At 36.9% G+C, this 14876-nt stretch overlaps 1 protein-coding gene across 1 annotated transcript in view; it reads left to right on the top strand.

The window, feature by feature from the left end:
• The window catches only part of LOC107042083 (R3H and coiled-coil domain-containing protein 1), an 82418-nt gene that overhangs the window by 3311 nt on the left and 64231 nt on the right, over positions 1-14876 (top strand). Inside the window, exons 2-3 of the mRNA XM_015262953.1 lie at positions 267-416; positions 1518-1633. Coding sequence (XP_015118439.1) covers positions 267-416; positions 1518-1633 — 266 coding nt within the window. The remainder of the gene's footprint in view (positions 1-266; positions 417-1517; positions 1634-14876) is intronic.

The following is a 14876-nucleotide window of genomic DNA, read 5'->3' on the forward strand; positions in this document are numbered from 1 at the left end:
GGGGGGGGGGGGGGGGACAGATGGGCTTGTACTTCAGGAAACCAAACGAAGGTGAAAGTTTTTCAACTCACGAATCGTTATGTAAAAGTTTGCCGGTTGTATTCACTTGGTGGGGAACGTAAAAAACTTCTCAGCTGTAAGGTATTCCCCATGATAGTTGCAGTCACCAATGTTATGTTGGTCATTTTACTTTCTTGGTGATACTGAGAGAATTTGAAATCAAAACCGCAGAGATTAAGTTTGCTGTTTCTCAATTATTTTTACAGAGTTTTAATTTTCCCACCAGTGAACAACTACCGGCGTTTTCTCATCCATCAAATTGTTCAGGACAATTTCTCGGATCACTTGAGCACATTCTCCATTGGCCAAGGCTCAATTAGGCGCACAGTCGTGTGCTACAAGTCGGACGTAATCCGGTGTGTACAATTGATAAATATTGAATAATTAAAATTTTACAGAAGTGGTGGATTGAGATAAATCCAATAATTTTACACAGACTAGTTTGCGAAAATGCTTGAAACTAATAGGTTTGAAGAAGATTGTCACAAGACTTGTCTCCCGCAGCTTATGAAATTACCCATGAAAAGGTTTTTTAGTAATTATTTTTTTGAAAATCTCTTACTTAAGAATATATTTGCAAAAAAATTCTACGAACTTTCTTGAAGCCCTTACGCGAATTCCCTTCAACGCGTCCGTCCTAAGAATATCCGTGAAGCAATCAACGAATCCTTCCTAAAATTGAACGCACGTGTGAAGATAGTTTTTCGAATATTTCCGGAACTACAAGGTTGAAAAGAAATGTCCGAAAACTTTCTTTTCAAGTGCACAAAATTTCTTATAAAAAATTCTCGATCAATTTTTTTGAACTTCTCCCTTCGAAGATATTGAAAAAAGATAATCAGTGACTCGAGATTATTCCGCAAATATTTTCGAAATGAAGACATTTAGGATCATTTATTAAAAGATCTTCCTTGTAGTCATTAAGAAATCTTCAATTTTTCTCAACTTCTCTCTTTTTCCGAAGGCGATCGCGAATTAATTTGTAAATCTTTGATAAAGTCAAAAATTGACATACGGATAAATCTCTAAATATCTCCCAAATTAATAGGATTAGAGAACAATATCATAGAAAAGTTGTATACCCGAAAAAGTTCTCTACAAAAAACATATCTTGGCGTTTCCCTAACAAACCCTTAAGTTATTGATGTATTACCAAAGTGATTCGCGAATTTGTTTTGGACTTATCTTTTACCACTTCACAGCTCGATCTTTTTGTTTTGCGGTTGTGCATTTGCAATGTTAGTGACACTTTGCCAAGAATATATTTTTAGTCATGCCAACAGTGTTTGTCCCCTCTGCACCCATTTTTTGGCTTTAGTCAAGAAAGTTCCGCGCGAAATCGGCTTAATGAACCCCCGATCATTGCATGATGATAGAAATACCGTTAAGTGGATCCCAGTTGTTTTTTAACTTTATCATTGAGAAACCAAAAATTGATATCCCGTTTATTAATTCAGAGACCCAAAATTGAACGGTGTGGTATCGCCGAAGGGCAGTGACTCTTCGTCGAGGATGAGGGTCGAGAACAGACGCTCGCCGTCAGCTTCACCGGATAATTTACGTCAGCGACAAGGTAACGAAATTAATGTCAATAATAAAATGGTAGAACGTAATGAGTCGAATGTGAAATGTTTAGAAATTAGATGTTTATGTTGGTAATGAGTCATTCTATGAAAATGTCAAAAAAAATTTCCTGCACATTTAAAGAAAATCCAATAGAACAACCTAACCCTTCGGCTTTGTATGGAAATTGGAATTTCAGCATAATTCTGTTGAAATTCTATCCAATTTGTGCCGATTACTATTGAAAATATTACAGCCCTTCTACGCGATGTCCGACAGATATTTCATAAAATAGAAAAATATCTATTTTGATTTTGTTATGTGACTCATTTTCTCGAAATATTTTTTATGAGTGTGCTTGGACATCGAGGTACGCGGTAGCGTATCGGCCAAGAAAAGTTTTGACCGACTGAGCAAAACATCAGGCTGAGAGCACCGCGTATCTATGCACGACAGAACTTCCCCCTCCACTACCTCTAAATGATTTACATTCGGTATAATGAAACCGGGACGACAAATCGGGAAAGTGTCGTTACTTACATTATATAAATCGCCTATGAGCTTTTCAACGGTGTAACTATGGTATTTTTTGGATTAACAGTAAAAAAGATAGGCGCATAGCAACGAGTTGATATTCATATTCTCGCGATTCACATTATAAAGTGTGAGAATCAAGTTGTAACGTTGGCAGCGCCGGTCCAAATGAGCTTCATATCCAACGTTGAAGTGTTGCCCCCAGTGAATTTGAATGTGGATTGTGATGTTGTTATGAAGAACCACAGAAAATGTTCTTCTTCACGTTAAATCACTTATTAGAATGATACGGAAAATCGACTCGGTGTTCTATTTTGTTTTCTCTCGTCGAAAATTCGAATTTCATCCCGCTATATCTATATTCATATGCGGACTTCGGACATAAAGGTAGTTTGCACTGTTTGTGAGGTTATCGGGTTATGTTTGGAATGTGATAAAAGGGAGATGTGTCGAAAATATTGTGTGATCAAGTATTAAATGTCCGTGAATAGTTAAATTCGAAAAGAAAATATTTATTGCACGATGAGGCATAAAATAGTTTATGTCGCGCCGTGCAATAAGTCGAGTTTATCGCATGCTGCGCTTCGCGTAGCCTGCTCGAAACTCGACTTCTGCACGACTTGACATAAAATATTATAGAGCACTCGGTAATAAATTTCGTTTTCAACGGATGTGTGTACAGACCTCGCCTTCGGCTCGGCCTGTAAACTACACATTCGTTGAAAACGAAATTTGTGCCCTTGTACTCTAATGTACTAATAGACCACTCGGGCATAAACTTCGTTTTCAACGAATGTGAATACAGACCTCGCCTTCGGCTCGGCCTGTAAACTTCACATTCGTCGAAAACGAAATTTGTGCCCTTGTACTCTAATGTACTATTATTTTTCTCCGAATGTAACAGAAAATGTTTTCATTCCGTGGAAAAAAATTCACTAAATTAAGTGACAGTGAAATGCGAACAATTTTGTGATTATTTATAAAAAATTAGTAGGAGACGGTGGGATTAAATGGACACTTTGAAACCTTTCCAAAATGTTGATGTCTTATTGAAGTGCTGATGAAATAGATTATTTTCTTTAATTAAAGTATAGTCAGCCCCTTTGTAATAAGCTTAGACTGGGCTCAATCGATAAATTTGTTCCTTGGTTATAAATATTGAAATAAGAAGTCAGAAGAGTCCATTCCACCCAATGTTTCCCTAATATTTTTTATTCCGCGCCGTGCAATAAGTGGAGTTTATCCCACGCTGCGCTTCGCGCAGCCTGCCGAAAACTCGACTTTTGCACGACTTGACATAAAATATTATAGAGCACTAGGTAATAAATTTCGTTTTCAACGAATGTGTGTATNAATAAGAAGTCAGAAGAGTCCATTCCACCCAATGTTTCCCTAATATTTTTTATTCCGCGCCGTGCAATAAGTGGAGTTTATCCCACGCTGCGCTTCGCGCAGCCTGCCGAAAACTCGACTTTTGCACGACTTGACATAAAATATTATAGAGCACTAGGTAATAAATTTCGTTTTCAACGAATGTGTGTATAGACCTTGCCTTCGGCTCGGCCTGTAAACTACACATTCGTTGAAAACGAAATTTGTACCCTTGTACTCTAATGTACTATAAAAACAAAACAAAAAACAAAAAACAGATGTTTTCAAAAAGAATTCTTTGTGAACATTTTGTTCGACTATTCCTATAAGGAAATCAGTTCATCTCTCCACGCAATATAATCCATACATGGAGAGAAATTTTCTAGAAAAATTCTAGTACGAGTACTGGAAAAAATTACAATCCACCAGTTGTGAAAAATTCTGGTGCTGTTAAGGTAAAATTTCTTGGTACTTCTGGTAAAATTTCTAGGAATTTCTGTGAAATTTTCACAGAAATACGGGGAAAAATTCACGTTTTCCCCAATAAAATTTCCAGTACCGGCACTGGAATTTTTTCCTGGCCGTCACTTTGCGCCTCTTTTCCCGTGCTAGCACTAGAATTTTTCTAAAAAATTTCTCTCCGTGTATAAGAATCATCAGAGCAAAAATTGAATGAAGAACCAAATCAAGTCAGGAAATTGTTAATAGATGATTAAAATTTGAAATTCGCTGGAGAGAATAAATGTGGAGTAGAACTGTTTATTTCCCTTCAATTGTTGATTCAAAAAATGTTCCATCTTATGAAAAATGAATCAGTTAAATTAAATTGAAAAGAACAAATTACACCGGATGTAAAAACAGTCCTTGCTTATTTTGAAAAAAATAATGAAATCTGCCTAAAAACACAAAAACAAATGTTTTTGTAAAAAAACTGAGCCAAGAAAAAGTTTTGTTTGATTCCTACTGGGAAATCGAAGTTTTTGAAAAATACATAGAAATAAAAAAGGAAGCCAAATTAGGAATTTTGAATAAATGGTGATAGTACACATTCAGGTTTCTATAAGAAAAATAGTTCTCAATGATATAAGTATTGTAAAAAAATTCTCCATGAAATAAAAAATCAGTAGGAGCAGGACTAACGTTCTTGGCGCGGAGTTTTTCAATTCACTGTCTGTATCAATCTATTCCTCCATCCTTTGATCCGCGCCAAGGACGGTGGTTCTGCTCCTACTGATTTTTTATTTCATGGAGAATTTTTTTAGAAAACTTATTCCATTGAGAACTATTTTTCTTATAGAAACCTGAATGTGCACTATCACCATTTATTCAAAATTCCTAATTTGGCTTCCTTTTTTATTTCTATGTATTTTTCCAAAACTTCGATTTCCCAGTAGGAATCAAACAAAACTTTTACTTGGCCCAGGTTTTTTACAAAAACATTTGTTTTTGTGTTTTCTATTTTTCCGCTGCATTTACTTTTTTTCTCATTACAAAATTTAAGAAGAAAAATCTCGAAAATTAATACTCAAGCAATCTTTTTATAGAACAAATCCCAACATAATAAATTGCATGGTACAATTGTATAATCTTTAATACTACTTGGTAAAGAATGAAAAATATTGTTCGAATAGACTTCTATTAGACATTCAATAGAGTCCTAATAGAATATCAATATTTTTTTATTTTTATTCATATTTCTTTCCTACTACCATTACGGTTTTATAGGCTCCCCATTCGTCTGCCTTGCCTCTCCCACTTCTCTCTTCTGATTTTTATCTGCGTTACCATGGGCCGTCTTACTCTTAACTTTTAGTCCAGTCAAATTAGATTTTTTACATGGAAATTAACCAAAGGGCACCAAATTACACCAATCGATAGCTAAAAGTGTAATTATTAATGTTTTAAAAAGTATATGCTCAAATTTGCCGGGGTGATTCACAATTTGTTATAAACAATTGGGAATTGCCGACAGGCCGTCTTCAATCCTAGATATCTTTAGTTAACCTTATCAGATGGGAAAAAAAAATATTTCTTTGTAGCTGAGAAAATGTCCTATCGGGGGGAGTTAGGAACTTATAGCCCAAAATGTACCGTTAATTTATTATAAATTATAATAGCAATTTCGGAGCAGTCGGCGCACCGCGTCAGCTGTTACCCTCCCTGCGACAGTGCCATGAGTCACGTGATTGGTGCCATGCGCAACTTATTCAAACCTCCTGCTGCGCTCAACGCAATAGGCCTCAGCTGGATTTTTGATGAATATCTTTTTGTTTTTTTTTTATTTGAATGCTCAAAACTTTACAAGTTCATACTGCATGTAAAAGAAATAGTACAAAAAACAAAATATAATTACATATATAACAAAAATGCTGGTTATTGTCCTCGATTATATTGGAAATTCTGGTATCTAAGAAAATACAGGTGTGAATTACAATTCTGTAATCTCCGGAAGTCTTAAATTTTCAGATTACTGTCTACGAGAAATTTGGAGATGATCTCAATAAACTTTGGTTTCAGTTCCTTGAGAATTGTTCGGCTGGAATAGGGGGGAAGGAGTTGATTTCGTTGGAGAGAGATAAACATGTTTCCTCTCGCTTGATTATGTCGTGGGCAATCCCAGAGGACATGATCAAGGTCTTCGTTTGGATTCCCACATTCGCATTGGGCCGAGTCTATGAAATTTTTTCTTTTGAGAGAGGCGGAGAGATGATAATGATTGGCTCTGGCTCTATTTATCCAAACTATTGAGAATCTATTGAGTTTCCTTCCGTAAAACCAAGGTTTGCGAGATTTTCTGTAAAAATTTTGAAAGTATTCTTTGCCTTTGCCATTTTCATTATCAGCTCTCCCCTCCTCGACACAAATTTCCAATGTGGAATCTAATGATCTCTTCTTTAAGTTTCCTCTGAAGTCGGAAAATGGAATTTTCACTGCATTGTTGGGGAGAGTTTCAGTGGCTTCGCCGGCCAGACGGTCGGCTTCCTCATTACCCTCAATTCCGGTATGGGAGGGAACCCATTCAAATTTTAGGAAGAATTGATTATTGTTGCTCTGTAGAAATTATTCATAATTTTTCTTCGCCTCTAGAATAAACTTATTTTCCCTAATAGAATTCGATGGTCGGGACAGGGAAGTGAGGGCACTGAGTGATGGCCTATTGCGGGGATTTTAGTCGGTGATGATTTTATAGTCTCTCTGGGGAGTTCTCAACGCGATTTTTATGGCTTCATTAATTGCAAAACACTCGGAAGTGTAGACTGAGGCTTCCGGATTGATACTGAAGCTGCGAGCGATGTTGAGGTCTGAGGAGAAGCAAGCCGACCCAACAGAATATCCGTCTGATTTTTTATTTCCATCCGTATAAATCTTGATGGCGTTTCTAATCCTGTTCTCTACATCTGGATTTATTTCTGCTGTGTCGTCCCTTCTCGCCGGCGTTGACATAATAGTACTGTAGTTATGTGAATACATGTCGTAGTGAGTTTGTGATTGCATTTCGTGAATTACAGGAATAATTTCTCGTATACAGCTGATGATGAGTCGTTCTTTATCTCGGGGAACTAATTCGTTGTCATTAACAATTGTGCGAAGAATAGACGAGACCTGAGAGCTCTGATTAGAGATTGCTTTAAGGAGGAAGTTTTTGCATAGAAAAACTGCTCGTTCCTTTATCATCGGAAGTTTACTTTCGGCTAGCAAGACGTTTGTTGGAGTAGAGATTCTATATCCCATACTATATCTGATAGCCGCGTATTGGAGTCGTTCAAGTTTGATAGCATCTTGTTTGTAAACTGGGAAGGAAATAAAAGAGCTATAGTCAATGATTGAGCGGATGAAAGCTTTGTGAATGACTAGAAGTGTTTCTGGGTGAGCATCCCACCAGGTGCCTCTCAGGAATTTAATGATGTTCAGGGATTTCAGTGAGGACCGGAGGATGTTAGCTAGTTGAGTTTTAAATGATAATCTCTGATCAAATGTGATTCCTAAAATCTCGCCTCAGGTGAGCACCTAATAACGTGATCTTTAATCCTAATTTTGGTGTTGGTGGGGGGCTTTTTTCTCCTGTGGAAATGAATTAATTGGGTTTTCAATGGTGATAACGTGAGGCCAATCTCACTGAGATTCCGATCAATCCTATTAATTGAATCTTCCAATGAGGATTTCATAGCAGCCACAGTAGGAGAGCTGCACGGAGAGAATTAAATAGTAAATATTACCATGGCCATGGTAGAGATTACTATGGCAACATAGTAAAAGGATTTTCAACTGACCCTACATAGTAATCCTTACTATGTCCCACGGTAATGCTTACCATATCACATGGTAATGCTTACCATGGTCACAAGGTAATACTGACCATGTCACATGGTAATCGTTACTATGTCACATGATAATGGTTACTGTGTTACATGGTAATGGTTACTATGTCACATGGTAATGCTTACTATGTCACATAGTAATGCTTACTATGTCACATAGTAATGCTTACTATGTCACATGGTAATGCTTACTATGGCACATGGTAATGCTTACTATGTCCCATGGTAATGATTACTATGCGAATGGAAAATAGTCCTATGAGCATAAAAAGTATTCCTAAAATACACAGTTGACATTTTCCATTGTCTCTTGATGCGTAAACGCATGACGCTTAAGGCTGTGTGCTCAGTAGTCGATGAACAGTGCACAGAAGCGGTCATGGACAATATGACAGAAGACTCAAGCGCTCTTGGAACTACGGTAAGTATATTTGTTTGGTTTCATTGAATATATATAATAATGACGTAGAAAGAGAATTGAAAGTTGTGAAAAATTATCAGATTCAACGACTTATTATCAGAAATAATTTTTTCTCATTTGTAACTCATCCGTTTCGATAACATTGATCGATATCCTAGTGAATATGTAAAAAACAATGAAACACGTTAATTATACGATAAGTATAACTATTAACGATAATTTATTAATTGAGAGTGTTATTCTTTCAATTCAAAAATATGGTTCTTAAGGGGAGACCGTCCCGAATTTTTGAAATCGGCGATGCCTTCATCTATCCCCTTATCTGTTTATGAAGAAGAAAGAGGCGTTAGACGATGAAAATTAGCAAAAGTGTCCTCATAAAACAATTATCAACCGATTGACTGGAATTTTCGTTCACACATCCATAATATGTACACAAATATGAATGAGCTTCTTTAAAAATGTCTATTTTTTCATTTTTTAAATTTTTTTCTCAAAATTGGTTGAGGCCAAAAATTTGAAAAGTTAGTAATATTCACCTACATGATAAATCAGTGAAGTACGAATTTTATCAGCTGTTTCGAACTAGTTATTTAAAATATCATGAGGAAAATGATGGAAAAATTTGAAAAATTCATACTCCAATGATTTACTATGTATTTCAATTTGAACAATTTTTCAGATTTTTCGCCTGTATCAATTTTGGAAAAAAAATTCAAAAACCCAAAAATTGATTTTTAAAAAGCCTCATTCTGTTTTATTTGCGCATATATTCTGAATGTGTAAAATAAAATTCAAGTCAACTGATTGAGAATCGCGTCATGAGGACACTTTTGAAGATTCTCTCAATAGAAGAAATTAAAACCTAATTTTTTCTCATTTTTTTGGATTAAAATTGAAGTAATAAATTCATTAGTACAATAAATAAAGGCCTCTTCGATTTGGGAATTTCAGTACGGTTTCCCCTTAAGATTCTGAAAAAATTGATAATTTCAGATGTTTTCAGGCCTTCAAATATCAAAATCATCAGAAATTTTTCATACATGGGACATGACATTACGACGGATGTCGTTTTGATAATGCCTACAGAGGCCGGGCCTCAATTACATTTGGTAAAAATTGTATTATCTGATGACCAACACCTAGTTATTCTCGTAACTCACCAACTGGAAGAATATTTTTTTGATAACCATTTTCAAGCATATCAAATTGATATGAATCAGACGAGATGGTCTACGTTGACCTATCACGACATCAAATTTTGTTCTTTATCATACGTAGCAATTTCTGGGAATGGCAATAAATATGTTCCAAAACATTGGGTTTAAATTGTTGCACATATGCTCTTTAATGTACTAAAATAATTTAAATATGAATATCTCTTTGAATTATTGATTATAAAAATAATCATGGGAGAAATTAGGATTAAGTTAAATTAATATCTTGTAATTCAATACTTTTGCAGTTGTTGTGAAACAGCGTACTTAATAAAGAAATTGTTTTTCAATTTTTATAGTACAGAATTATTTAATGTTACAAACATTAATTAAAAACATCCCACCCCTCGAAAACAAATATTTTCAAACAAATTCTACTTTTATTAAAAATATTGTACGTTATAACTATAATCTACTCATGTTTCATTCCTTAAAGGTATTTACTTACTCAGATAATATTCATTATGTGTTACAGGATATTTTACGTAACATAGGAAGCTCTACTATGTAACATAGTAACATTTACTATGTTAACATAGTAACATTTACTATGTTAACATAGTAACATTTACTAGGTTAACATAGTAACATTTACTATGTTAACATAGTAAAGTTTACTATGTAACATAGTAGAGCTTACTATGTAACATAGTAGAGCTTACTATGTAAAATAGTAAATGTTACTGTGTAACATAGTAATTATTACTATGTCCATAGTACCTTTTACCATTGAGGAACTTACCATGCCCCATAGTAACCATTACGATGTTGCATGGTAGCCATTACCATGTCCATGGTAGCTATTACCATGTCCATGGTAGTGCTTACTATGTCCGGATTCTGACATCGTAATATTTACTATTTTATTTTCTCCGTGTGGTGTATACTGCGATGTCATCCGCGAATTGGGAGACGATGACACTGTCCGGGAGACCATCGACGATTGAAGTGACATAAATAATATAAAGCAGAGGAGACAGGACTCCTCCTTGAGGAACTCCCTTATATACATGCCTGGAGTTATCATTGAATGAGGAGATGATTTGTCTTTCGTGTGTCAGGAATTTGATAAATTTCGCTATTGGGAGAGGACATCCGATCGTGGCTAGCTTGTTGAGGAGGATTTGGGAGTTGACTTCGTCAAATGCTGATTGCACATCCAAAAACGTCGCCAGGGTTTCTTGATTATTGGATAGGTTTGTGTCAATGTAGAGAAGAAGATTATCTAGGTTGTCATGACAAGATCGACCCTTACGAAAGCCACTTTGCGATTTTAGGAGAAAATTCTCAAATTCCACCCACCATTGGAGTCTATTTTTAATCATAGTTTCCAGTAATTTGCACAGACAAGATGACAGCGTAATGGGTCTGGCCCTTTTGCCATTTGGTTTAGGAATGAAATGGAGGTATTGCTTTGTCCACTCAATGGGATAATTAGCAGTGGAGAACATTTCATTGAATATATCGACTAGCAGTAACTTGTACTTTTGAGGGAGTTTTTTAAGAGTAATATAATCTAGACCATCCATTCCAGGAGATGACTTGTTGTTACGAGAATTCAAGGCAATATTAAATTCATTATAGGAAAATTGTGATTCCAATACTGCGTTCTGCTCGCATGGGGGTATGTAGGAGGGGTTTGATTGAACCCAGGGAGGGCTGATGGAGTTTAGAGTGTTTTCTGCCTGTTGATCGATTCTCGAATTTTCTTCCTTATTGATGGGACTGTTGTTCACCCAGGCGTTCTTGAAGATTTTGCATGAATTCCATACGTACACTAAATCTTTCCTAATATCAATGGACTCCGCGAATGACCTGAAGCTGTTTTTTTTCTTTTCCGCAAAGAGCTTGGAAGCATCCGCAACCGCTCTTCTGTGTACAATGTAGTCCTCGTGAGATTTTGTAGACTTCCATTGGATAAACGTCGAAATGCGATGCTCCCGAGCCCTTTGACATTCTACATCCCACCAGTGGACAGGATTACGATGTCGTGATGGGGGAACCTGAGTCTTGCGTGGCGTGTTCGATTTAATGACATCCGAAACATGGTCTACGAATTTGTAGTATTTTTCAGTGGGGGAGAGATCGTCATAATTGGGATTGCAAAAGGTTGATGAGAAGGAATCGTCTAAGGATTTACAGAGAGTGTCCCGGTTCGTCTTAACTGATGTCAACTTGAACGATTTTTTCACGTAAATCTGTTTCTCGATAGCTACCTGGGTAAGAATCGGAAAATGGTCTGAGCCATAGGTCTCGTTTTTGACAGAAACTTTTATGTTATCACATAGAGAGGTCGAGGACAGAACGAGATCGATATTCGATTCGCTAGTTTCGTCATGACAAGTGATCGTATCAGGATTGTGAAGTACGAGATCATAAGTGACAATCGAGTTATAGAGTTTGTCACCTCCTTGCTTAGCTTCTATGCAATTCCAAGCTGGGTGGTGGGCATTAAGATCGCCCATGATAATCGCTTGATGAGGGGATGAGGATAGGGCGCAGATTTGATCCCATTCGGAGGGAAGGAATGTTGTGTGAGGAGGTTTGTAAAAGGCGAAGAGGTTGAATGGGGGGATGGAGTTGGTGATCTGGTAACCTACTGATTCTATTGACTTTTTCGATATGTCTGGAGTTGGAATTTCCTTATAAGTAATATTTTTTCTGAAAGCCACTAGCAGTCCTCCACCCGTGTTATATTCCCTGTCTTTTCTGATTACAAAAAATCCGGGTAATCTACGTTCACGGGTGTCCTCGGATTTCAAGCGGGTTTCAGCGCATACCAGTATATCAATGTCTTGAATGAGAGTGTCCAGCTCCGCTCGTCGGCGATCAAACGTACGGCAGTTCCAGTATAAGATCCTTAGATTTCTGTGAGTGATCCGGGAAGCAGTAGTATCTCGGGAGGTGCAACGTGAAGATCTAATACCAGGGTGACGGTCGGTGTTGATGGATGAAGTGGAGTTTAGAGACATTACTAAATTTCACTCCTGCAGACACTATTGGGTCTTCATTTCCGAGTCCTGACTCGCCTTATCGCGGGCCTTGTTTCCATCAAGTCGTTCGAAGTGGGCTTTCTCCAAGACTTTGACTATTTTTGGAACACGGGTCTTGAGGGTTTTTCGGGGAAGTTTTCCCCTGACGAATCCTATCATAATTGCAAGTCCCATCAGATGGTTGGTTACTTTTAGGGCATTGTCGACAGCGGTTCTAGGAAATCTTGTGGCCTCCAAAAACTCTCGAAATTGTTCGAAAGATATTGGGAAGCCCCCACGTGTATCATCTTCATCTTCAAGTATAATTTTAACCGCATCCCAGTCCGATCCCTGTCCAACGCTCTCAAGAGACTCTTGAGAAGCGTTGGGAGAGGTGGAAACTCTGGGTTTCTTCGCTGAGTTATGGAGTTTCCCCTTCTTTGTTTGATTCAAATTTGGCAGAGATTCTCGGGAGGAAGCTGAGGTGAATGATTCCGTGTCCGATGGGGATTCCAGCTTTTTGTCATCACCCTCAACGATCCTTGATTCCCTGATTGATGTCGTGAATGGGGATGAGGTTGAGAGGAGTCTCTTGTCCTTGGGAGTTGATGAGGATTGAGGAGTTTTGAATGGCGAAAGAGTATGGATTGTCTAATTCATTGGTGATAGTGACATCCATGTTCCTAATTTCTTCTGAGATCGTAGAGGGTGGGGAGAGGACTTGATCAGGAGATGTTTCTTGAGCTGGAGGGGAGATCGGGGTATGGGCAGGGCCGATTGTGGAAGAAGAAAGCAATTCAGGAGCTGACGTTGGGAGTGGGGGTTGTTCAATTTGTTGGTCTGAGTGTCTCGCTGGTTGCTGGCTGTTTGTTTTGGTTGGACAATTTCTGGCAATATGTCCCTCTTCACCACATTCAAAACAATTGGGATTATCCACGTTAATGTAAATCAGAATGGTTTTTCCAAACACATTGGCTTAAATTCGCTTTGGTAGTTTCTTGACGTCATCAGGGTCGATGTAGGTCTGCCTTTTGTGAGACATGATGTGGGCTAATCTCTTGTCTTTGAATCCAGCCTTCAAGGTCGTGATCGGGGCTGCGATCTTAATTCCATATTTGTTCAACAGCTCGTTTTCCAAGAAACTATCTGGTACCTGAGGGAAGACGTGGGTGAATACAATTTTCTTGTTTCGCTAGACGTATGGACGAATGTGCACTACTTGATGGTCAACTATAATGTGCTTCTTAGAGTCAATAATCTCGTCTGCTGTATGTACACTGTCCAGCCAGACAATAATACGTCCGTTGCGAAGAAAATCTGAGTGCTTAATTTTGGATTCGGGAACGATGTCTAAAAGAGCGATAAGGTGCGCTTCTCTACTTGCATTTTGGTTCCACTCCAATAGGATAGCCTGTTCGAAAAGTGGTACATTGGTCGCCTTAGCCACGGCTACATACGAGGGCTTTGACAAATTTTGGGGTGTCGTTGTCACTGAGGTTTCTGCATTTAGGGACTCCATCCCTGACTGGTCCTGTCCCAAAGGACCCACCTTTAACTGCACTACCAAGAGGAAATTTTCCTCTTGAATTCACTAATTTATCACTATGCACAGTAATAGCAATAAATCGTTAAGCATTTTGTACAACCACGTCAAGCGCGCGAGGAACTTAACAGGCACGTCTGCTCGCTACGGTGTCTCAAGCGAGACTCCGATGAATATCTCTGAATCTGTGGCTAGTAGTCAAATTTTCATTATAAACTTTTTTGTAGATCTTTATTTGCTCTATAAAAATGGTCTTAACAAAAATTTTGCTATTCTCCAACGTTTTCGAGATATTCAATGAAAAATAAAAAATAGTCAAAATAAAATTGAAAAATTTGCTACTGAATTGTCGGCGGACAATTTCACTTATTATTGTTCAAGATCCCTTTTTTTTATATCTGAAATTTTATTAATTTTATAATTCCTCTGATGCAAATTGACAAGTCCAGGGGAACAATTTCCTATTTTTTGTTTTGTACCTTCAAAATTTTAATTTTGATGACAGTTTTCATATGGTTTTTATGGATCTCATATGGAGATTTAATTTAATCTGGAGATTAAGTAAATCTGACGATTTAAATAGCTAACTCGGCTTGGTGCAACCGGCCCATAATAGATAATATTATAATATATTAAATAGATTATAATATTGTAATAGAGAAATAATTTTTTTTTCTAAATAAAAATTACAAAAATTGAAACTAGCGAAGAATCATTAAATTTTTTAAAAAACCTAGAATCATTTTAATTAGAAGAAAATAATATTTATGTATCATAATATCATATATAATCACTTATTTATAACATGAATGATTATTTTCTAATTGAAAATTAAAAATGAATGAAATTAATTTTTTTTAGTTCTAACTTTTTTAA

This window comes from Diachasma alloeum, unplaced genomic scaffold, assembly GCF_001412515.2.
Source record: "Diachasma alloeum isolate Michigan unplaced genomic scaffold, Dall2.0 Dall_scaffold_00411, whole genome shotgun sequence".
In the NCBI taxonomy this organism is placed as follows: domain Eukaryota; kingdom Metazoa; phylum Arthropoda; class Insecta; order Hymenoptera; family Braconidae; genus Diachasma; species Diachasma alloeum.